The sequence below is a fragment of the Saimiri boliviensis genome, chromosome 17 (genome assembly GCF_048565385.1).
Source record: "Saimiri boliviensis isolate mSaiBol1 chromosome 17, mSaiBol1.pri, whole genome shotgun sequence".
Classification (NCBI taxonomy): domain Eukaryota; kingdom Metazoa; phylum Chordata; class Mammalia; order Primates; family Cebidae; genus Saimiri; species Saimiri boliviensis.
The window spans coordinates 8,209,826-8,234,490 of NC_133465.1; the positions used below are offsets into that span (position 1 = coordinate 8,209,826).

At 48.6% G+C, this 24,665-nt stretch overlaps 1 protein-coding gene across 5 annotated transcripts in view; it reads left to right on the plus strand.

The window, feature by feature from the left end:
- DNAH2 (dynein axonemal heavy chain 2) overlaps positions 1-24,665 on the plus strand; it is a 120,523-nt gene that overhangs the window by 74,698 nt on the left and 21,160 nt on the right. For all 5 annotated transcript variants that reach the window (XM_074388138.1, XM_010339803.3, XM_074388137.1 and 2 more), the window contains 19 exons: positions 1,366-1,518; positions 1,719-1,810; positions 2,088-2,286; positions 2,439-2,663; positions 3,647-3,751; positions 5,548-5,736; positions 6,182-6,267; positions 6,406-6,536; positions 6,666-6,815; positions 7,139-7,306; positions 7,540-7,700; positions 8,376-8,515; positions 10,889-11,021; positions 11,115-11,254; positions 15,513-15,723; positions 16,180-16,296; positions 16,488-16,629; positions 18,686-18,855; positions 19,005-19,121. In XM_074388138.1, the coding sequence (XP_074244239.1) occupies positions 1,366-1,518; positions 1,719-1,810; positions 2,088-2,286; positions 2,439-2,663; positions 3,647-3,751; positions 5,548-5,736; positions 6,182-6,267; positions 6,406-6,536; positions 6,666-6,815; positions 7,139-7,306; positions 7,540-7,700; positions 8,376-8,515; positions 10,889-11,021; positions 11,115-11,254; positions 15,513-15,723; positions 16,180-16,296; positions 16,488-16,629; positions 18,686-18,855; positions 19,005-19,121 (2,829 nt within the window). The remainder of the gene's footprint in view (positions 1-1,365; positions 1,519-1,718; positions 1,811-2,087; positions 2,287-2,438; positions 2,664-3,646; positions 3,752-5,547; positions 5,737-6,181; positions 6,268-6,405; positions 6,537-6,665; positions 6,816-7,138; positions 7,307-7,539; positions 7,701-8,375; positions 8,516-10,888; positions 11,022-11,114; positions 11,255-15,512; positions 15,724-16,179; positions 16,297-16,487; positions 16,630-18,685; positions 18,856-19,004; positions 19,122-24,665) is intronic.

The window sequence follows — 24,665 nt, forward strand, 5'->3', positions numbered from 1 at the left end:
AGACAGGAGAATTGCTTGAACCCAGGAGACGGAGGCTGCAGTGAGCCGAGATCATACCACTGTACTCCAGCCTGGGGGAGACAGAGCGAGGCTCCATCTCATAAAAAAAAAAAATAATGTAGATGGACTTGCCAGGTACCGTGTGGGGAGGGGGCAGTTATGAGGATCAATGGCACACAGATCCCAAGGAGGACGGGCTGGATAGGAGAGGATGGGCTGGGTGGGAGAGGCTTCCTGGGTGAGCAGAGGGGCAAGGGTGGCCTTTGCAGAAGTGCAAACACACAGGAGTCAGGCCTGGCGGGGTTGGGGGGCGCCGAGCTGGTCTGTAGCCGGGTGTGGTGGGTGGTATTTGTGGTATATGCTCTTCAGTGTGACAGAGACCCCGAGGAGAGGACTGGACCATGAGGATGGTGTGATGTGTTGTGTGCTGAGAGGAGCTGGGAGCACAGACTAAGGATTCTGGACTGAAACTGGCAGACAGTCAATTCTTACTTAACATAATTTCCCACCGATAGGATTGAGGATTACTCTTTTTTTTTTTTTTTTTTTTTTGAGACAGAGTCTTACACTGTTGCCCAGGCTGGAGTGCTGTGGTGTGATCGTGGCCCACTGCCACCTCTGCCTCCCAGGTTTAAGCGATTCTCCTGCCTCAGCCTCCCTAGTAAATGGGACTACAGGCACCTGCGACCATGCCAGGCTAATTTTTTATATTTTTAGTAGAGATGGGGTCTCACCATGTTGGCCAGGCTGATCTCAAACTCCTGATCTCAGGTGATCTACTCGGCTCTGCCTCCCAAAGTTCTGGGATTACAGGCATGAGCCACCACACCTGGCTGAAAATGTGGTATTAAAAAAAAAATCATGCTATATACTGCAACATGACCATTAAATTAACAATACATTTTGAATTCTATATTGCTACATGTAGATTCATTTTATTGCTTTAACTGCTGTATGTGATTCCATGGCAGAACACTGCATTTTGTTTTTCCACTGCTCTACTGGCAAACATTTAGGTCATCTCCAGTGTTTTGCAATGACAAACAAGTCACCAGGATTGTTCTGGACCTGTCACCTGAGCACCCATGGGTGCTTTTTCAAGGGAGGCCTGTTGTGGCCGAATGATGTCTGTATCTTTATGACTTAGCAGTGAGGAAGCTCGGGCAACTGCTGAGCTATAAGAAATTTCAGGTTTGTCTCAGTCTTTCTGCAGGTTGTGGATAAACATGCACATTTAGAAAACTGCGATTTTCCAAATAGGGACAGGAAAGGAGGAAGATTCCACACTCTGGTGTCACGAGCCTGCCAGCTAGACCCCCTCATCTCTTACAGGTGGGTGATTTCCTCTTCTCGTCTTCCATCCAGGTGAATCCAGCTGACAGCGAGAACTATGTCACCATGGTAGAGATGACATTTGTGTTCAGCATGATCTGGTCTGTGTGTGCCTCTGTGGATGAGGAGGGCCGCAAGAAGATTGACAGCTACCTCCGAGAGATCGAGGGCTCCTTTCCCAATAAGGTCGGGCACTCACACCCAGCTGTTCTGTTTGCCCTGTTTTTCCAGAACCATGGGCATCCCCGATCTCAGATCTGCTTAGGTTTCAGCCTGCCAGCCCAGCTGTCTCTCTCTTTCTTCCACCCGGTGGTCTGGGGCCCATTCTCTGGGCTGGGGAAAGTTCAAAGCAGGCTTTGGTAACCTGACCTACGTGCCCTCCTTAGGACACAGTATACGAGTATTTTGTGGACCCTAAAATGCGGAACTGGACATCATTTGAGGAAAAGCTCCCTAAGAGTTGGCGCTACCCTCCAAAGTAAGAGCCGGGCCTAGGTGTGAGGAGGGCGTGGGGCAGCGGTAGGTGGGGGAATGTGGCAAGAGAGATGGGTCCTGGAAGCAAAAGTGAGCCATAGGAAGGAGAAGGCGGGTCCCAGGGAAGGGCTGCCTCTTGAGGACAGGAAGCAGGACCTAGAGGGCCTGGGACAGGGCCCTTGAGGGGGGTGTGTGCTCCTCAGGCCCAACTGGAGGGCAGGGTGGTGAATAGAGAGTGGTGGGCTCGTGGTCCTTGAGAGCCAGCTCCTGCTCTTCCCCAGCGCCCCCTTCTATAAGATCATGGTGCCCACTGTCGACACTGTTCGCTACAACTACCTGGTGAGCACCTTGGTGGCCAGCCAGAATCCTGTTCTGCTGGTGGGTCCCGTGGGGACTGGGAAGACCTCCATCGCCCAGAGCGTTCTGCAGTCCCTGCCCTCCAACCAGTGGTCAGTGCTGATTGTCAACATGTCCGCACAGGTGTGTCAGGGACCCAGGGGCCAGGCGCTCGATTCCGCCCGATCTCCCTGCCTTCTGTGCTCCCCCGGGATCCAAGCACCTGCCTGACACTCCTCTCCAAGCCCACATTTCTCTTGAGGAACCCGCACACTCATTCGGTACCTTTTCACCAGACCACATCCAATAACGTGCAGAGCATCATTGAGAGCAGGGTTGAGAAGAGAACCAAGGGCGTCTACGTGCCATTCGGGGGCAAAAGCATGATCACCTTTATGGATGACCTAAATATGCCCGCTAAGGACATGTTTGGGTCCCAGCCACCCCTGGAGCTGATTCGCCTCTGGATTGACTATGGCTTCTGGTATGACCGTGCAAAGCAGACCATCAAGTACATTCGAGTAAGTCTCCCAAGAATTTGTTCTTCAGGCCTCTGCTCCCTTGTGGGATAAGCTCAGTCCCCACTCCACTGGGACCCCAGGCTATGGTCCTTTCATCCTGTATTCTTTCCACACAGGAGTGTCCTGGCTCCGTGACAGCAGTCCTCAGCTCCCCACTCACGAGCCAGGCATCCTCCCTCCGTCCTGGCTCCTCCGTGGGGTTCTGAGCTTATTGTCTGCTCCTCTTTCTTTCCTTTTCTCTCTTCTTTCTTTCTTTCTTTTTCTCTTTCTTTCCCTCTTTCCTTCTTTGTTTCTCCTTCCTTCCTTCCTTCCTTCCTCCCTTCCCTTTTCCTTCCTTCATCTTGCTTTGTTGCCAAAGCTGGAGTGCTAGGTTAATTTCATTGATTTTTACTGGACACAAGGTCTCGCTATGTTGCCCAGGCTGGTCTTGAACTCCTGAGCTCAAAAGATTCTCTCACCTTGGCCTCCCAAAGTGTTGGCATTACAGTCCTGAGCCACCACACCTGGCTGCTTCTCTTTAATCAGCAGGCAGCAGGCATTGCAGCCTGGCTTCTAGGGTTGTTTGCATGTATATCTGGCACTCAGGCACAAACACTCGCCTAGTGATATAGTCACGTGTGTTTGAGAGAGAACACACACACCTGTGTATAGATATATACAATTTTAAAAGAAGAAAAAGAGAAAGTCTAGAAGACACAAATTTTTGTACTTACCTGTATTTTCTCATTTGAGTACACAGATTGTAAGGATGAAATACAGACAGATGCCTTCCTGGTTCTAAAACAAGTGTCCCGTGTCCCTTCCTTCTCCACCTCTCCCTGCTCTGGGCTCCATGCTCCTCTCTACTTGCAGCATCCCTGTTCCTCTTCCCCTTTGTCCCTCCTTGCACTGTCTTCCTCCTGCTCCTCATCACCCTCCCTGTTTTGACGCCTCTCTCCCCTCTCTCCACCTGCCTCTCCAACTGGGTGGTTGGTGCTCTATAGGAAATGTTCCTGATGGCTGCCATGGGCCCCCCTGGGGGTGGACGGACCGTCATCTCCTCAAGGCTACAGAGTCGCTTCAACGTGATCAACATGACCTTCCCCACAGTGAGGACCTCATGGGGCTGTGGGACGAGGGGAGGGTAGGAGGTGAAATGTCCCTGACCCAGAGAAGCAGGGGCCAGATCCCAGGAGGCCGAGGCACCCCCAGCAGAGCTCCACACAGGAAGCTGGGACGATCTGCGGGGCCTGCGCTGGCTCGTGAGCTAGAAGAGCTGTGGGATGGAGCCGCACCTTCCTAGCTGTGGACAGGGGAGCCTTACAATCCCAGTGGGCAGAGAACACGGTGGGGCCCAAATAGACTAAGGAAGGTAGATCCTACAAAGCCCACGGCAGTGTCCGGATTAGAGCCAGGCAGGGGAGTCACTCGTCTCAGTGTAGAATTTAAGGGGACACCCAAAAGACTGTAATCAGGAGAACAATATGTTAAATATGTTAACACTTTTTTTTTTTTTTTTTTTTTTTGAGACAGGGTCTCACTCTGTCACCCAGGCTGGAGCGCAGTGGCACGATCTCAGCTCACTGCAACCTCCACCTCCCAGGTTAAAGTGATTCTCCTGCCTCAGCTTCCAGAGTACCTGGGACTATAGGCGCCCGCCACCACCAGGCTGACTTGTGTTTTCAGTCGGACGGGGTTTTGCCGTGTCGTCCATTCTGGTCTCAAACGCCTGGACTCAAGCAGTCCGCCCACCTCAGCCTCCCACCACACTTGGGCTGGCATTTTTTTTTTTTTTCTGTCTGTGGCATTTTATTGATCCTATGGGGTGAGAAGGAGAACTGGAGGAGTATGTGGGGTCATGGGACCCCAGGTGAACAGGAAAGGTATTGAGACTTGGCCACTAGAACTGGTGAATCTGTAGTAATGCAATATTTTTTTTTAATTAAAATTAATGCCAAAAATGTACGATGAGCAAAATACCACTATTTTGAATACATACAAGATCAGTAATGGGCAATGCTAAACCGTATTGGAGCCTAAGGCAAAAGGAGGAATCAGTAATCCCCATCTGGTCTTTATTTAAAACTTTTGTGCTTATTCATCATGAGTATTTTTGCATTCATTTTTGTTTTTAAATACTGTGTTGGCCAGGCATGGTGACTCCCACCTATAATCCCAGCACTTTGGGCGGCTGAGGCAGGTCGATTACTTGAGCCCAGGAGTTTGATACCAGCTTGGGCAAGTGGGGGAAACCCTGTCTCTACAAAAAAATACAAAAATTAGCTGGGTGTGGTGGTGTACAACTGTGGTCCCAGCTACTTGAGAGGGTGAGGCGGGAGGATTGCTTGAGCCAAGGAGGTTGAGGCTGCAGTGAACCATGATCACACCACTGCACACCAGCTTGGGCAACTATATATTATATACAGAATTAAGGCCGGGCGCAGCAGCTCACGCCTGTAATCCCAGCACTTTGGGAGGTGGAGGTGGGCGGATCATCTGAGGACAAGAGTTTGAGACCAGCCTGGCCAACGTGGTGAAACCCCATTTCTACTAAAAATACAAAAATTGGCTGGCGTGGTGACAGGTGCTTGTGATCCCAGCTACTCAGGAGGTTGAGGCAGGAGAATCGCTTGAACCCAGGAGGCAGAGGTTGCAGTGAGCTGAGATGTTGCCACTGCACTCCAGCCTAGGTGAAAGAGTGAGACTTCATCTCAAAAAAAAAAAAAAAAAAAAAAAGTATTTATATATATAGCGTTAAAATAGTACTTATCATTTGTCTTTTTTTGAGTTTAGGAATTTTTTTTGATGCCCCCTTAAATTCTGCCCCCGAGCCAAGCTCCTCATTGGCCTCCCTCCTGGCTGGAAGGCCGGGAGCCCTGGAGAGTGAGCCGGGGCCTATTTCTAGGAGTCCCAGATCATCCGCATATTCGGCACCATGATCAATCAGAAGCTTCAGGACTTTGAGGAAGAGGTGAAGCCCATTGGGAACGTGGTGACAGAGGCCACCCTGGACATGTACAACACCGTGGTACAGCGCTTCCTGCCCACGCCCACCAAGATCCATTACCTCTTCAACCTTCGAGACATCTCCAAGGTGACTCTTGGCCTGACCTTGAGTCACCCCCCATCCTGAAGTGCCACATTACCTGCCCTTACCTTTAAAACTTCTGGACCAAGCGCGGTGGTTCACGCCTGTAATCGCAGCACTTCAGGAGGCTGAGGCAGGCGGATCACCTGAGATCAGGAGTTCAAGACCACCTTGGCCAACATGGCAAAACCCTATCTCTACTAAAAATACAAAAAAAATTAGTGGGGCCTGGTGGCAGACACCTGTAGTCCCAACTACAAGGGAGGCTGAGGCAGGAGAATCACTCGAACCCGGGAGGCAGAGGTTGCAGTGAGCCACGATCGCACCACTGAACTCCAGCCTTGGAGACAGAGTGAGACTCTGTCTCAAAAACAAAACAAAGCAAAAAACCCCCAAACTTCTGGAGGGAATGCCTTTGCTCCCTGATCCCAACAGTCAGTCCTCTTTCCAGGTGTTCCAGGGTATGCTTAGAGCCAACAAGGACTTCCACGATACCAAGTCCAGCATCACACGGCTCTGGATCCATGAATGTTTCAGGTGCCATGCATGCGCCCCAGCCAGACGCAGGCTTCCTCAGCCTTGTTCCCACCCCTGCTCCACTCCCAGCCTGACGCTGCCTTCCCCAGACCATTCTCCTCTTTACCCCCAGATCTCATCCCAGTTCCCTGCCCACAGAGTCTTCTCCGACCGGCTGGTTGATGTGGCGGACACAGAAGCCTTCATGGCCATCATAAGTGACAAGCTCGGCTCCTTCTTTGACCTCACGTTCCACCATCTCTGTCCCAGCAAGCGTCCTCCTATCTTTGGTGAGCTGGGAGCTGTGACGGCCTTGGGCTTGACACTCTCAGGACGTTGGAGCTAGAAGGGGTCGGCGGAGGGACCGGGGGAGGCAGATCGGGCATTTGAGACCCTGATCCCCTCTTCCCATGGCCCAGGGGATTTCCTGAAGGAGCCCAAGGTATATGAAGACCTAATGGATCTGACAGTGCTGAAATCAGCCATGGAGACAGCTCTGAATGAGTATAACCTGTCACCCTCCGTGGTGCCCATGCAGCTAGTGCTCTTCCGAGAGGCTATCGAACACAGTGAGTGCCTGCTACTCCCGTCCCCTTCCCCGTCATCTCAGTTAGGGGGTGTGTCTAAGGAAATAGGGGTCCCTTCCCAGATCTCCCAAACTGAGTTCCTGAAGTTGCCTTTCTCCCTGGCCGCAGATACCCTGGTGGTGGTGGGTGTTAAACGGAGAAGGTGGAGGTTAAACATTGATTTGCTTCCTGGGCCTTCGGCACCAACTTCTCATACCTCTTGGTTCCTCTGCTTGTTTCAGGGGCCCCAATCCCTAGCCTAGGGCCTGGAGGTCCCCTGAGTTTGCTCAGCCAACTCATTACCCTCACACCCACCCCACCCCCAGTCACACGGATCGTGCGGGTCATCGGACAGCCTCGGGGCAACATGCTCCTGGTGGGCATCGGGGGCAGCGGGCGCCAGAGTCTGGCCCGCCTGGCCTCATCCATCTGCGAGTATACCACCTTCCAGATCGAGGTCACCAAACATTATCGGAAGCAAGAGTTCCGAGACGGTACAGCTGGGTTTCTGAAACGCTAGGAATGAAAGATGAGATGCGTGCATTTCCACAGTGACAAGAGAGGAGGGCTGGCAGCCCCACGGGGAGACGTGCCTGGCCTGTGTTGGATGCAGGATGATGTTGCATGCATGCTGTGGGCCGGGGAGGGTTCCTAACTCTCAGAAGAAGAATCAAGCCCAGGACGGGGCATCTGCAGCAAGTTCGTCCTCCTTCCCTCCCCGGGCCAGATATCAAGCGTCTGTATCGCCAGGCTGGGGTGGAGCTCAAGACCACGTCCTTCCTTTTTGTGGACACCCAGATAGCTGATGAGTCTTTCCTAGAGGACATCAACAACATCCTCAGCTCAGGCGAGGTGCCCAATCTCTACAAGACTGATGAATTTGAAGAGGTAGGATTCCTTCCACACCCTCGACCAGTCAGTTCTTCAGTGCTTTGGCCTGCCTGGCTGACCCCAGAAGGACCCCAGTTCCAAGAATGTGCCACCAGAGCACCCCCACAGCCCACCTCACCCCTGTAAGATGGAAGGTCCCCTCCAGGGACCCTGGGCAGAGCTGCTTTAAAACCCACACTTCAAGGCCAGGCGCGGTGGCTCATGCCTGTAATCCCAGAACTTTGGGAGGCTGAGGCAGGTGGATTACAAGGTCAGGAGGTCAAGACCAGCCTGACTAACATGGTGAAACTCCATCTCTACTAAAAATACAAAAATTAGCCGTGGGTGATGGCGGGTGCCTGTAATCCCAGCTCCTTAAGAGGCGGAGGCAGGAGAATTGCAGGAACCCGGGAGGCAGAGGTTGCAGTGAGCTAAGATTGTGCCACTGCACTCCAGCCTGGGTGACCGAGCAAGACTCTGTCTCAAGAAAACGAAAACAAAAACCCTACACTTCAGAGCCAGGCACAGTCCCAGCTACTCAGGGGCGGGAAGGGTGCTGAGGTGAGAGGATGGTTTGAGGCCAGGAGTTCGAGTCCAGCCTGGGCAACACTTCATCAGCCCCGCCCGACCTGCTGCCCGCACTGATTCTGCCATGGAGTTGCCAGCGCTTTGACCCTGGCGGTTTCTGCCCAGATCCAGTCGCACATCATAGACCAGGCCCGGGCGGAGCAGGTGCCAGAGTCGTCGGACAGCCTCTTCGCCTACCTCATCGAGCGCGTGCGCAACAACCTGCACATCGTGCTCTGCCTCAGCCCCGTGGGGGACCCCTTCAGGTGACTTCCGTGACATCCTTCTTCTCCCAGCCCTTTCATGTGCTCCCTCACCCTGCTGTGGCCTCCTGTGCCTTCTGGAAATTCCTGTCAGGAGTAACAGCAGGCTCTTCTGCCCAACTCACCCATCTCCCTTCTGTAGGCTGTGCCCACTTTCAGGCAGTTCCTGTGGACACATGGGAGTCATCCATCCTCTTTTGGTATAACTAGACTTTTTTTGTTGGTGGTGGTGGTGGCTTTTTGGTTTTGTTTTGTCATTGTAAATCTAATTGTGGTTTAGAAACACACACATATGGCCAGGCGTGGTAGCTCACGCCTGTAATCCCAGCACTTTGGGAGGCCGAGGCGGGCGGACCACGAGGTCAATAAATCAAGACCATCTTGGCCAACATGGTGAAACCCCGTCTCTACTAAAAATACAAAAATTAGCTGGGCATGGTGGTGCATGCCTGTAATCCCAGCTACTCAAGAGGCTGAGGCAGGATAATCGCTTGAACCCAGGAGGTAGAGGTTGCAGTGAGCCGAGATCTCACCACTGTATTCCAGCCTGGGCAACAAGAGCAAAACTCCGTCTAAAAAAAGAAAACCCTGCACATAACATAATGTGTATCGTCTTAACCATTTTTGAGTGCAGAGCTCAGCCGTGTGATACACACTCATACTCCAGAGCTTTCTCACACTCCTGAGGCTGCACTCCATACCCGTGAAACGACTCCTCTGTACCCCCTCCCAGACCCTGGCAACCACCATTCTATCTCTGTCTCTATGAGTCTGACTTTAGATACCTCACATAGGTGGAATCATGTGGCATTTGTGTTTCTTTTCTTTTCTTTTCTTTTCTGTTCTTTTTTCTTTTTTTTTGAGAAGGAGTCTCGCTGTATTTCCCAGGCTGGAATGCAGTACTGTTATCTCAGCTCACTGCAACCTCCATCTCCTAGGTTCAAGCGATTCTCCTGCCTCAGCCTCCCAATAGTTAGGATTACAGGCATGTGCCACCATGCCTGGCTAATTTTTGTACTTTTAGTAGAGACAGGTTTTCACCATGTTGGCCAGGCTGGTCTTGAACTCCTGACCTCAAATTATCCACCTGCCTCAGCCTCCCAAAGTGTTGGGATTACAGGTGTGAGCCACTGCACCCAGCTAGCATTTGTCTTTCTGTGACTTGCTTGTTTTCACTTAGCATAGTGTCCTCAAGGTTCATCTGTGTTGTAGCATGTGTCAGGATTGCCTTCTTTTTTTTTAAAGGCTGAATAATATAATCTTGTATGTCTAAACCACATTTTCTTGATATGACTAGATTTTCAAGGGCATCAGAAACTAGGAAGAGGGCAGAGAACTTGTGCAGGGAAGCAATTTGGATTACCTTTAAAAAAATATTTTGTTGCCGGGTGCGGTGGCTCAAGTCTGTAATCCCAGCACTTTGGGAGGCCGAGACGGGTGGATCACAAGGTCAAGAGATCGAGACCATCCTGGTCAACATGGTGAAACCCCGTCTCTACTAAAAATACAAAAAATTAGCTGAGCATGGTGGCGCGTGCCTGTAATCCCAGCTACTCAGGAGGCTGAGGCAGGAGAATTGCCTGAACCCAGGAGGCGGAGGTTGCGGTGAGCCGCCGAGATCGCGCCATTGCACTCCAGCCTGGGTAACCAGAGCGAAACTCAGTCTCAAAAAAAAAAAAAAAAAAAAAAAATTGTTGAGACAGGGTCTCGAGCTGTCACTCAGGCTGGAGTGCAGTGGCGCCCTCTTGGCTCACGGCAACCTCCATCGCCCAGGCTCGAGTGATCGTCCTGCCTCAGCCTCCGTAGTAGCTGGGATTATAGTGCATGCCACCACGGCCAGTTAATTTTTGTGCTTTTTGTGGAGACAGGGTTTTGCCATGTTGCCTAGGATGGTTTTGAACTCCTTGGCTCAAGGGATCCACCTGCCTTGGCCTCCCAAAGTGCTGGGATTACAGGCGTGAGTCCCCATGCCTGGCCTACCATTTTGTTTTTAATGGTTGTGGTACATGGTGTATTTACCATACCCAGGTGCTATGCTGAGCTTTTCACATGTGACACCTCATTGAATCCCCCACCCTAGTCAGTATGTATTGTTATTCCCATTTTAGAGATGAGGAAACTGGCATTCAAAGAGCTTAGATTCTTGCTGGAGAGCCACACCTTGAGTGTAGAACCAGGTCTTTCCGACTCCAGAACCTGTGTCTCCATGCTCTGCTGAACTAGCTCTCATGGAACAGAATTTGGACACGGAGATGCAGGAGCAAGGGAGTGGGGCATTTCAGGTTCCTAGAAAGTGGGTGGATGCGTGTGGGGAAGCCGGGACCTGGAGGCTGTGTGTGTGCATGGACTTGACAGCCTCTCAAAACCCCTTCCCAGGAACTGGATCCGCCAGTACCCAGCCTTGGTGAACTGCACAACCATCAACTGGTTCTCAGAGTGGCCCCAAGAGGCCCTGCTCGAGGTGGCCGAGAAGTACCTCATAGGAGTAGACCTGGGCACGCAGGAGAATGTGAGCTCTGCCTCCCCATCCTCATCTCAACCCGGCTTCCCTCCTCCCCCTTCTGTTTCCATCTGCCTTTTCATCCTGTGTCACCGGCCTCAGATCCACAGGAAGGTGGCCCAGATCTTCGTCACTATGCACTGGTCAGTGGCTCAGTATTCCCAGAAGATGCTGTTGGAACTGCGGAGATACAACTACGTCACGCCTACCAACTACCTGGAACTCGTGTCTGGATATAAGAAGTATGAAGGAGAGCAGGGGATGTGCAAGGCCAGGGAGGCTGGTGTCTTCTGAGGGCGATTGGTGCAATGATGTTGGTGTGCAAGGGCAGAGATGCAAAGGTCATGGTTCTGCCCAGGAAGTTAGGAAGAGAGACCTGGGGCTTTCCCTGGGAGGGGCTGTCTCTGGAGCCTCCTGGCTCTGTTCCCTCGGCCCCTCTTCATGCCCTCTTGGCCCTTATTTTCTGGCATGTAGTTTCTCTGTCTTCTTTTTTTGAAATGGAGGTTCGTTCTGCCACCCAGGCTGGAGTGGAGTGGCACAATCTCAGCTCACTGCAACCTCCACCTCTCAGGTTCAAGCGATTCTCCTGCCCCAGCCTCCTGAGTAGCTGGGATTACAAGCATGTGCCACCATGCCTGTGCCACCACGCATGGCTAAGTTTTGTATTTTTAGTAGAGACAGGGTTTCACCATGTTGGCCAGGCTGGTCTCTAACTCCTGACCTTGTGATCCACCCACCTCAGCCTCCCCAAATGCTGGGATTATAGGCATAAGCCACCGCGCCTGGATTTTCTCTGTCTTTTTCCCACCATAATCCAACTGGAACATTGCCATAATATACCCAGTCATTTCCTGTCTGCCTTTAATGTCTTCTAGACTTTCTACCTGTATGAGATAGATAAAAAAAACAAAAACCAAAAACCAAAAACCAAAGCGTTTTCCCTTCTCTCTCACTAACACGGTACAGCCCCTCAGCATCCATGCAGATTGGTTCCAGGACTTCCCATGGATACCAAAATCCACAGATGCTCAATGGAGTGTTTGCGTGTAACTTATGCACGTTCTTCTCATATACTTTAAATCCTCTCTAGATTACTTATAATACCTAATACAATGTAAATGGTATGTAAATAGTTGTTATACTGTATTGTTTAGGGAATAACGACAAGAAAAAAGTCTGTACATGTTCAGTGCAGATGCAACTTTTTTTGGGATTTTTTTTTTAGACGGAGGCTTGCTCTGTCACCCAGGCTGGAGTTCAGTGGTGCAGTCTTGGCTTACTGCAACCTCCGCCTCCTGGGTTCAAGTGATTCTCCTGCCTCAGCCTCCTGAATAGCTGGAATTACAGGAACGTGCCACCATGCCCAGTCAATCTTTGTGTGTGTGTATTTTTTGTATTTTTAGTAGAGACAGAGTTTCACTATGTTGGCCAGGCTGGTCTTGAACTCCTAACCTCAGGTGATCCACCGGCCTCAGTCTCCCAAAGTGCTGGGAGGCATGAGCCACATGCCCAGACTTTTTTTTTTTTTAGTATTTTTGATTCTCTATTGGTTGAATCCATGTATGTGGACCCCATGGATACGGAAGGCTGGCTGTACCTCACTCTGACACCAGACGTGGCGGGCATTTTCCCCATCCAGGCAGTTCTCCAAGGGACACCGGCTGGATGTCCTACAATATAATTCAATTCCTGAAACGACCTATCTGGAGTTACAGCGTCAGATCACACAGGTGGTGGGCTCAGTCACCTACCAGACACCCCCTGCTTCAGATGCTAACTGAAAGCCCAGTGTTTTACCTGTGTTTCTGCCTGGCCAGTTATAAATTGAGGGTTTCCACCACCCCCTCATCAGGTTCAGTTAATTTACTAGAGTGATTCACAGACTCAGGGAAACATTTCACCTACTATTGCTGATTTATTGCAAAGGATATTTTAAAAGATACAAATAAGACCATGCACGGTGGCTCACACCTGTAACCCCAGCATTTTGGGAGGCCAAGGCAGGGAGATCACTTGATGTCAGGAGTTCAAGACCAGCCTGGCCAACATAGTAAAACCTCGTCTCTACTAAAAATACAAAAATTAGTCAGGTGTGGTGGCACACACCTGTAATCCTAGCTACTCTGGAGGCTGAGGCAGAAGAATCGCTTGAACTTGGGAGGCAGAAATTGGAATGAGCCAAGATCACGCCATTGCACTCCAGCCTGGGTGATGGAGCCAGACTCCGCCTCAAAAAAAAAAAAAAGATACAAATAAAATAAACATAAGGTGAGGTTCCCAAGGGTCCCCGTGGAGTTGGGACATGCCACCCTCCCAGAATGTGGATGTGTTCTTGTTCACAAATCTGGAAGCTCTCCCAACCCTGTCCTTTAGGTTTTTAAGGACACTTCCTTACACAGGAATGATTGATTAAATCATTGGCCATTGGTGATCAACTCAATCCTCAATTCCCACCCCAACCCTCGCTCCTCCCTGGAGGTTCAGGGGGTACAGCTGAAAATTCCAATCCTCCAATCGGTTGGTTCCGGAGCAGCCAGCCCCCATCCTGAAGCTATCTAGCAGTGCCCAGCCACCAGCCAACTCATTGATATACAAAAAGACACTTACCACTTTGGAGATGCCAAAGGCTTAGGAGCTGTGTGCCAGGAAGTGGACACGAAGACCAAATACATATTTCTTTTGATAAATTACAATATAACACCATCATTTCCCAGAATTTTATATTCATTCATGAAGTTAGTGAGTGACAGAATGAGAATGCATCTCTTAAGCATCTTTTTATGTGCGCAAAACAATAATAATTTGTTTTAGACGGAGTCTCACTCTGTTGCCCAGGCTGGAACACAGTGGCACAATCTTGGCTCACTGCAACCTCTGCCTCCCAAGGTTTGAAGGGTATAAGAGACATGGGGAATTGGCATTTATTGGGTTAGGTTGGTTGGTTTGTTGCTGAGGCTGGAGTGCAGTGGTGCAATCTTGGCTCACTGCAACCTCTGCCTCCTGGGTTCAAGCGATTCTCCTGCCTCAGCCTCCAAGTAGCTGGGATTGCAGGCACTTGCCACCACATCTGGCTAATTTTTGTGGGTTTTTTTTTTTTTTTTCTTTTTTTTAGTAGAGACGGGGTTTCACCATGTTGGCCAGGCAGGTCTTAAACTCCTGACCTCAAGTGATCTGCTCACCTCAGCCTCCCAAAGTGCTGAGATTACAGGCGTGAACCATTGTGCCCCACCTGGGTTAAGGATTTTAATCAGGGTGAAGAAAAATCCAGTTGTAATAATAGTGATAGTCAACATTTATTCATTCATTTAACACATGGAGCACCTAATATGTTCCAGGTGCTATTCTAGACACTTGTAATATACCAGTGAACAGAAGAAAATCCATACCTGAGTATGTAGACTTACATCTACCTTCTGTTGACTGCTGGTCACTGTGATAAACCCTTTACATGTGTTTTCTCACTTAGTACAGAAAAAAATACACATAGACTCTTTTTTTGTTCCCTTGAACAATGCTGAAAACTTTTTGAATGAGCTGCCAATATTTACAACTTGGGGGCCTTAGAAACATCCAGATTCTTAGCTTATCTTTAAAAATCAGAAATTTTGGGGCAGATGCAGTGGCTCATGCCTGTAATCCCAGCACTTTGAGAGGCCGAGGTGAGCGGATCACCCGAGGTCAGGAGTTGGAGACCAGCCTGGCCAACATGGTGGAGCCCTGTTTCTACAGAAATACAAAAATTAAATAGCCAGACATGATGGCAGGTGCCTGTAATCCCAGCTACTCGGGAGGCTGAGGTGGCAGAATCATTTGAACCCGAGAGGTGGAGGTTGCACCACTGTACTCCAGCCTGGGTGACAGAGTGAGACTCCATCTCAAAAATATATATATATCAGAAATTGTGGGGCAGGTGCAGTGGCTCATGCCTGTAATCTCAGGACTTTGGGAGGCTGAGGTGGGAGGATCACTTGGTATCAGGAGTTTGAGACCAGCCTGGGCAAAAAAGCAAGATGCCACCTCTAGAAAAGAGAAAGAGCGAGAAAGGAGAGAGGAGAGAGAGAGACAGACAGACACAGAGAGAAATACATTGTTGCAATACTAGGCCCACATTCATTCTCACAGTGGAAAAATCAGGCTAGAGCTGAGGGACAGCTCCTGCCCTGGGCCAGCCTGCCTGCCTGTTCCACAGTGGGGAACAGAGGAAGAGTCTCACTTAGGGGAAGTGGGGTGATGGAGACTATTTAACAAGCTGATTCCGCTAGTGGTTAAGTAGAATAAACCGGAGGAATGAGAGCCTGAAATCAGGAAGACCCCTTGGGAAGCTGTTGGCAATGACCCAGGCAGGAGATGATAGAAACCCGACCAGGGTGGTGGTGGTAGCATTGGTGGCAACTGAAAGGAAGGGCGGACGTGAGAGACACGGGGAAGTTAGACCTCATGAGACACTCCGCTGCTGGGAGCCCCGCCCCTCTACACACCCTGTCCTATGCTCCCCTGCAGGTTGCTGGGAGAAAAACGGCAGGAGCTGCTGGACCAAGCCAATAAGCTGCGGACAGGCTTGTTCAAGATCGATGAAACTAGGGAAAAGGTGCAAGTGATGTCGTTGGAGCTGGAGGATGCCAAGAAGAAGGTGGCCGAGTTCCAGAAGCAGTGTGAGGAGTACCTGGTCATCATTGTGCAGCAGAAGCGGGAGGCGGATGAGCAGCAGAAGGTCGGGGACCCACGCCCACCCCTGTGCCCCACTCCCACGTTCCCCTTCTTAAATTTTCTTTAGCGGTCAGGCGCCATGGCTCACGCCTGTAGTCCTAGCACTTTGGGAGGCCGAAGGAGGATCACCTGAGGTCAGAAGTTCAAGACTAGCCTGGCCAACATGGTGAAACCCCCAACTCTACTAAAAATACAAAACTTAACCAGGCATGGTGGCGGGTGCCTGTAATCCCAGCTCCTCAGGAGGTCGAGGTGGGAGAATCGCTAACCTGGGGGGCGGAGGTTGCAGTGAGCTGAGATCATGCCACTGCACTCCAACCTGGGTGAAAGAGTGAGATTTGTCTCAAAAAATAATAAAATAAATAATTTAGCTTTCTCTTTCATCTTTTCCACCCACACGGTCTCTTCCATCTTTGCCCAAGGCAAAGACAGAAAACCCTTGTCCTTTTTCCATCCCTAGGCCGTCACAGCCAATAGTGAAAAGATTGCAGTTGAGGAAATCAAGTGTCAGGCCCTGGCTGACAATGCCCAGAAAGATCTAGAAGAGGCACTGCCCGCCCTGGAAGAGGCCATGCGGGTACCAGGGGCGGGTTCAAGGATGGGAGCCTGAATGGGAGGCCCCGGGGAAGGGAATGGGCCAGACTTCTCTGTCCTCAAAGACTCTGGGGAAGTGGGAAGAGGAGGTGGTGCCTCCACTCGGTCCTGTCTCCATAAGGACCTGTCCTACCCGCTGAGTTGCTCCCTCAGTTTATCCCTTTTTTTCCCCAGGCCCTGGAGTCTCTGAACAAGAAGGATATAGGAGAGATCAAGTCTTACGGACGGCCCCCAGCCCAAGTGGAGATAGTGATGCAGGCAGTTATGATTCTTCGAGGCAATGAGCCGACGTGGGCAGAGGCCAAGAGGCAGCTAGGTAAGCTAGAGACCATGAGAGAAATGACTTCCGCTCACCCAGTGTTTACTGATTGTTGGCCGTGCAGCAGACACACAGAAAGATAGAAATGGATGAGGCATTGTACCCACCCTCAAGAGCACAGGGCTTAGTAGAAAGGAGATCGCATGAATATCAGGTACGTTTCTTTGGTTGTGGGCTGGGTGCCGTGGCTCACAGCCTGTAATCCCAGGCTTTGGGAGGCCAAGGTGGGCAGATCACTTGAGCCCAGGAGTTTGAGAACAGCCTGGGCAACATGGTGAAAACCCATCTCTACAAAAAAATACAAAAATTATCTGGGCATGATGGCGCACACCTATAGTCCCAGCTACTTGGGAGATTGAGTCAGGAGGATTGTTTAAACCTGGAAGGCAGAGGCTGCAATAATCTGAGATTGCACCACTGCACTCCAGCCTGGTGACAGAGCCAGATTCTGTCTCCAAAACAAAACAAAACAAAACAAAACGATGATTTGGTTGTTATTGGTATTTTCTGACTTCTTACAAAGTTACCTGTTTCTTTTCACTAAAAAAGAAAAAGCAAAAATACGTTTCTGATTGCTTTTAGAATTTATTAAATAAGAAATTTTAAAAAAGATTATTTGGTTATAAGCAACAGAAAACAGGTCATCTTAATACTGACAGTCAGCTTACAGTGGTTTGACTTTTTTTTTTTTTTGAGACGGAGTTTCGCTCTTGTTACCCAGGCTGGAGTGCAATGGCGCGATCTCGGCTCACTGCAACCTCCGCCTCCTGGGTTCAGACAATTCTCCTGCCTCAGCCTCCTGAGTAGCTGGGATTACAGGCACGCACCACCATGCCCAGCTAATTTTTTGTATTTTTAGTAGAGACGGGGTTTCACCATGTTGACCAGGATGGTCTCGATCTCTTGACATCGTGATCCACCCACCTTGGCCTCCCAAAGTGCTGGGATTACAGGCTTGAGCCACTGCACCCGGCCTGACTTAAGATTTTTTGTCTTTACAATGGTACCCATACAATCATTCTGTTTTTCACTTTCAGTACAATATTCAATAAATTACATGAGATATTCAACACTTTGTTATAAAATAGACTTTGTGTTAATGATTTTGCCCAACTATAGGCTTAATGTAAGTGCTCTGAGCACACGTAAGTTAGGCTGGGCTAAATTATGGCATTCAGTAGGTTAGATGCATTAAATGTGTTTTTGATTTACCAATTTTCAATGTATGATGGGTTTATTGGGAGCATCTGTGTATTAAACAAAATTGTCGGCCGGGCGCGGTGGCTCAAGCCCGTAATCCCAGCACTTTGGGAGGCCGAGGTGGGTGGATCACGAGGTCGAGAGATCGAGACCATCCCGGTCAACATGGTGAAACCCCGTCTCTACTAAAAATACAAAAAATTAGCTGGGCATAGTGGCGCGTGCCTGTAATCCCAGCTACTCAGGAGGCTGAGGCAGGAGAATTGCCTGAACCCAGGAGGCGGAGGTTGCGGTGAGCCGAGATCGCGCCATTGCACTCCAGCCTGGGTAACAAGAGCGAAACTCCGTCTCAAAAAAAACAAAAAACAAAAAACAAAAAACAAAACACAAAATTGTCCTAAAGATGCCTGCATCCAAGGTCAGGAATGCCCGCAGGCCCCCAGAGGGGACAAGAATCCAAAAATGGGAACCGGGACCCTGTGTTCTATTCCCGTGGTTTGCTCTGCTCTGGGTTCCCATCGTAGAATACAGCTTGCCAGTCTTGGTTTGGTGATCCCTGCCCTAGAAGAAAGTGCAAAGCAAAGAGAAAAAAATAAAGTGTAGGGTTGCTTGGCTGAGAGTTCAAGGTAAGTGGTGAGGGAGGAGCTGGGAGGATCGTCAGGGACCTTGGGGGCTGCGATGCGCTTCGAGACAGAGCCAAGTCAGAGGGAGGAACTAGAGGCCAGGTCAGAATTTGGCCTTAGGAACTGAGCCCAGGAAAAACGTGGCAAGGCCCGAGTAGTAGAGGTGAAACTGCTGGGCAAGGAGGATGGCATTAGGCTTCTGGCTAAGGCCCCTAGTTTTCATCCCACAGGGGAACAGAACTTCATCAAGTCACTGATCAACTTTGATAAAGACAATATCTCAGATAAGGTGCTGAAGAAGATTGGGGCCTACTGCGCCCAGCCTGACTTCCAGCCTGATATCATCGGCCGCGTCTCCCTGGCTGCCAAGTCCCTCTGCATGTGGGTGCGGGCCATGGAGGTAAGGGCGGCTGGGCTGGGGCTGGGGGTAGGAAGGGCATGCTTGGGAGGAGGGCAGATGCCAGACTCAGGTGGAAGGAGAGGATGCCTGGAGGTGAGGGGGCTAGTGGGTTAGTGGGCAACCCCCACAGCCTGGTTGTCTCCCCGCAGCTGTATGGACGGCTGTATCGGGTGGTGGAGCCCAAGCGGATCCGGATGAACGCTGCCTTGGCTCAGCTTCGGGAGAAGCAAGCTGCGCTCGCTGAGGCCCAGGAGAAGCTGCGGGAGGTGAGCAGCTCTCCTGTCCACAGAGGCCCCTCTTCCTGAGCTCTAGATTGCTTCATTAAGCATTTGTTTTTCCCCATCTAATTCTACTCGCCTTTCCCATGTCCTACCTCACTCCAGTCTTGTCTTCTTCCCACTCTGCCCTGTTCAGATTGGGCTGCCTCTGGCTCAGAAAGCTAAGATTGCAGAGGGTTATAAAGGCTCAGGGCACTGCAACCCAGGAGCCCTTCCAAAGACTGGCTTGGGAGCTGGCAGTCTCTGTCACAGCCTTTGGAGATGGGGTCTGAGATACTAACTGATGAAATCTGCGTGGCAAATGGTCTTTGCCAGGGGGATGGGTCAAGGGTGTCTATGTTGCTGCTGTGAACCAAGAACAACGTGAGGGTATCTGTGCATACGCTGGGTGGGGACGGGTATTTTTAGTAGAGACAGGGTTTCACCAGCTTGGCCAGGCTGGTCTTGAACTTCTGATCTTGAGTGATCCGCCCACCTCGGCCTCCCAAAGTGCTGGGATTACAGGTGTGAGTCACGGTGCCTGGCCCTAAATGTACACTTTAATAGAACTTTACAACTAGGCGCTGTGCTGATACCAGGGCCCCATCCCAGGCCAATTAAGTAAGAATCCCTGACAGAGCCTGGAAATCAACTTTTTTTTTTTTTTTTTAAGATGGAGTCTCACTCTGTTGCCCAGGCTGAAGTACAGTGGCACAATCTCAGCTCACTGCAACCTCTGCCTCCCAGTTTCAAGTGATTCTCCTGCCTCAGCCTCCTGAGTAGCTGGGATTAAAGGCGCCCACCACTATGATCAGCTAATATTTGCATTTTTGGTAGAAGCAGGGTTTTACCATGCGGATTGGGCTGGTCTTGAACGCCTGATCTCAGGTGATCCGCCTGCCTCTGCCTCCCAAAGTGCTGGGATTACAGGCGTGAGCCACCGGACCCTGCCAGAATCAACATTTTAAAAGCTTTCCTGTCAGAGCCTACCAGAGGTAGGAAAGCTTATGCATAGTACTGGGTCTCAGGTCTGAAAAGAGGCTCAGAGCCCAACTACATTGCAGATCAGTACAAAGTGTGAGTAAATAGCTTTAGCCATTACTCACTCGTCAGCTAGTTCTGATGTACAAGGATTACAAACAACTGGCATATATAGGGCCCCGGAAGGCTCTGAAATGAGTCAGAACCGAATCTTAATCTACTTCAAGACAGCTGTATCCCCAAGGCTGAACATTCACATTTTTTCCTATTTTGCATTCCAAATTATGTCTTAATCTACTTCAGGGCAACTGTATCCCCAAGGTTGAACATTCACATTTTGTCCTATTTTTCATTCCAAATTATGTCTGGTCATATTGTCCAACATAACATATCAGAGGCCATGCAGCACAATTAAATGATAGCATTAAAATGCTCCAATAATAATGATACATAGAAATTCCACAAATTTGAATATAACCCCCAGGGAGAAATTAAATTTCAGAGATTAAATAAATCCCTTTGTAAACTAAAGTCCTAAGGAATGGAAATCCAAAATCAACTAATCTTGCCTTTGTGAGTTAAAATTCTAGAATTGAAGTTTCTGAAGTTAAAGTCCCCAAATCATCCCCGCTACCCCGACTTCCTCTTCTGCTCAGTCTCAGCTGAGGGGTTATCCCAGTTCTTTTGGGCTCCTCTCTAGGAGCCCAATACTGGAGCAAAATACTGGGTAATTTATAGATAACAGAAATTGATGAGGTGTGATGGCTCTTAACCTGTAATCCCAGCACTTTGGGAGGCTGAGGTAGGCGAATCACAAGATCAGGAGTTCAAGACCAGCCTGGCCAACATGGTGAAACCCCATCTCGAATAAATAAATAAATAACAGAAATTGATATCTTACAGTCTGAAGGCTGGAAAGTCTAAAATCAAGGTGCAAGTACATTCGGTGCCTGGTAGGACCAGTTCCTCTCAGATGATGCTTATGTGTGTTCTCATATAACAGAAGGGACAAACAAGCTCTCTTGGACTTCTTTTATTAGGGCACTAATCCCATTCCTGAGGGCCCCACCCCCATGACCAAACCACCTTCCAGATGCCCCACGTCCCAACACCACTGCATTGGGGATTAAGTTCGAACATGAATTTGAATGAGACATGAACATTTGGACCATAGTGGGGTGAGGGTTCTCTGGGTAGATCAGTTTTCTTAAGCTGGGCTGTTTCTCCCTGGAAAAGTATGCTGTTCCTCAGAAACTAAAGGCTGTATTAGTTCAGAATGAAGTCTCTCATGAGCATCATTCAAGATTAAAAAAGAATTCAAGGGTCTTAATAAGGCACACACAAGTTGCAGATCAAATTATGTTGCCAAAAAACTGGTTATTACTGTTGCCAAAGACCGTAGTAGAAACCCAATAGCATTTGAGGAAATGAGGATACATGGAGAAAATCTTGGTTTTAGCTTCAACAAAATGTCAGTTATCTGGAACCATGACTTGTGCACTTAAATTTAACTCGGAGAAATCTTTAGCAATAGATTAATATAAGAGATATAATCCGACCAATAAGAATTTACTGTATTGGTAGTTATAAATTCACATATGTATACCCCCTTTTCTTAGGGGGTTGACTGTGGTCAAATACATATAAAATATACTATTGTAACTATTTTAAAGTGCACAATTCAGATGGAGTCTTACCCTGTCTACCAGGCTGGATTGAGTTCAGTGGAGCAATCTGGGCTTACTGCAACCTCCACTTCCCTGATTCAAGCAATTCTCCTGCCTCAGCCTCCCGAGTAGCTGAGACTACAGGCTCCTGCCACCACGCCTGGATAATTTTTGTATTTTTAGCAGAGATGGGGCCTGTGTGGTGGCTCACACCTGTAATCCCAGCCCTTTGGGAGGCTGAGGCAGGCAGATCGCCTGAAGTCAGGAGTTCCAGACCAGCCTGGCCAACATAGTGAAACCCTGTCTCTACTAAAAATACACACACACACACACACACACACACACACACACACACAAATTAGCGAGGTGTGGTGGTGGGCACCTGTCATTCCCAGCTACTTGGTAGGTTGAGGCAGGAGAATTGCTTGAACCTGGGAGGTGGAGGTTGCAGTGAGCCAAGATCACACCATTGCACTCCTGCCTGGGCGACAGAGTGAGACTCTGTTGCAAAAAACAAAACAGAACAAAACAAAAAGAAATAATCTAAAATAAATACACCAGGCAACAGCAATATAGACTACGCTTCTATATGTATAGCATATCCCTGGAAGGAGAGTCAAGAAACTGGTAACAATAGTAACATTGGCTACCTCTAAAGAAGGGCTGAGTGGGGAACAGGGTTAGGAGGAAGACTTTTCCTACCCTCATGGACCTTTTGAATTTTTAATAGCTATTCCAAAACTCACAAAGTAAAAAAAAAAAAAAAAAAAAAAAATTAAAGGAACAAGAAATAGCAGTGTGAAGATGTGCTCATGCCTGTACAAAAATTTTTCTTTTTTTTTTTTTTCTTTTTTGTAGAGACAGGGTCTTGCTATGTTGCCAGGGGTCTCAAACTCCTGGCCCCAAGCAATCATACTGCCTCTGCCTCCCAAAGTGCTGGGATTACAGGCGTGAGACACCATGCCTGACCTTGTACAAGGATACTTATTACAGCATTGTTCATAGCAGAATGTTGGAAAAACACAAATGTGTATCTGTAGGAGACTTGTTATATAAATCATAGTTCAATCACTCACAATAGTGTTTTACAGCTGCTAAAAAGAATGAGGCAGCTCATAAGAACTGATTTGGAAACAAACAAAAAAAATAGTAAAGTACAAACAGTGTTATGGTATATAACCACTGATAAAAAATTCATTTATTCTGGCCAGGTACATTGGCTCATGCCTGTAATCCTAGCACTTTGGGAGGTTGAGGCGGGCAGATCACTGGAAGTCAGGAGTTGAAGACCAGCCTGGCCAATATGGTGAAACCCGCATCTCTACTAAAAATACAAAAATTACCTGGGCATGGTGGTGGGTGCCCATAATCTCAGCTACTTGGAAGGCTGAGGCAGGAGAATCACTTGAACCAAAAGGTGGAGGTTGCAGTGAGCTGAGATTATGCCACTGCACTCCAGCCTGGGTCAGTGCAAGACTCTGTCTTAAAAAACAAAAAACAAAAAACAAAAAACAACAAACAAACAAACAAACAAAAAAACACCCCACATTCATTTATTAAAAAAATGTATGAGTACCGAGCATTATTTTAGATCTAAAGATTCAGTGGTGAACAAGTCCCTGCCTTCACACTGCTTATGTTTTCTTTATATAGAAGCAATTCTGTGCAGGAACTATTCTAGAAAGCTACCCGGGAAACCAGGGCAGGGCCTGGGACAGGGCCCAGGAGTGGGAGGAAGACCTCCCCTTCACCATAGGCACTTTTGTTCCTTTTGGATTTTTATTTATATAAATATATTCATTATTCAAAAAAAAAAAAACAAAAAACCAGGTAGTAAAAATTATTTTCTAAGATATGACAAAGATTTTATTAGGTGTAATAATAGTGTTATGGTTATGCAGAATAATGTCCTTATTAATTTTTAGAGATGTGTTTTGAAGTATTTAGGCTTGAAATTTCATGAGTTTTTAATTTGCTTGAAGATACTTTGGCAAAAAACAAGTATATGAAATATATATAGCAAAATGTTAACTGTGAAATCTAGCTGATGGGTGTTTCTAGGTTTACAAGTTTTCATAATAATTTTTAAAAATTTAAAGCTGCAAAGAGATTAGCATACTTTAAAAGTAGAGGCATAAGCATATTTTTCAGAGATACAGAAGTAACAATCAGCATAAATAAAAAGGAAAGTGATTAAAAAGTAGTTTGCCATGGCCAAGCATGGTGACTCATGCCTGTAATCCCAGCACTTTGGGAGGCTGAGGCCGGAGGGTCACCTGAGGTCGGGAGTTTGAGACCAGCCTGGCCAACATGGTGAACCCACCTCTATGAAAAATACAAAAATTAGCCGGCTGTGGTGGCACATGCCCGTAATCCCAGCTACTCGGGAGCCTGAGCCAGGAGAATCACTTGAACCCAGGAGGTGGAGGTTGCAGTGAGCTGAGATTACGCCATTGCACTCTACCCTGGGCAACAAGAGTGAGACTTGTCTCAGAACAAACAAACAAACAAATAAAAATATAGTTTGCCTCAGATGAAGAAATCTGGGCGTGGGAAAGGTGATCTAGATGCTACTTTTCCTGTAACCTCTTTTATATCATTTAGGTTTTAACCTTGTGCATGTATTTCTTGTATAAACAATAAACAATGACAACACCACCACCACACATAAAATAAGTAATGAAACATAGAACTATCTATTTAAAAAAAAAAAAAGGGAAATGAATAAAACAAAACAAAAAGAACTATCAAGCAGCCTGGATGCCTCCCTACTGACACATCTCCAAGGGAAGTGAAATTACAATCGGAATGTTGGTGATGAGGGTGGACCCAGCTCCATCACATGATCCTGGCACTGGCAGGTGTTGGAGCAAAGACCACTGAAGTATCAGCTCCATCAGGGCTA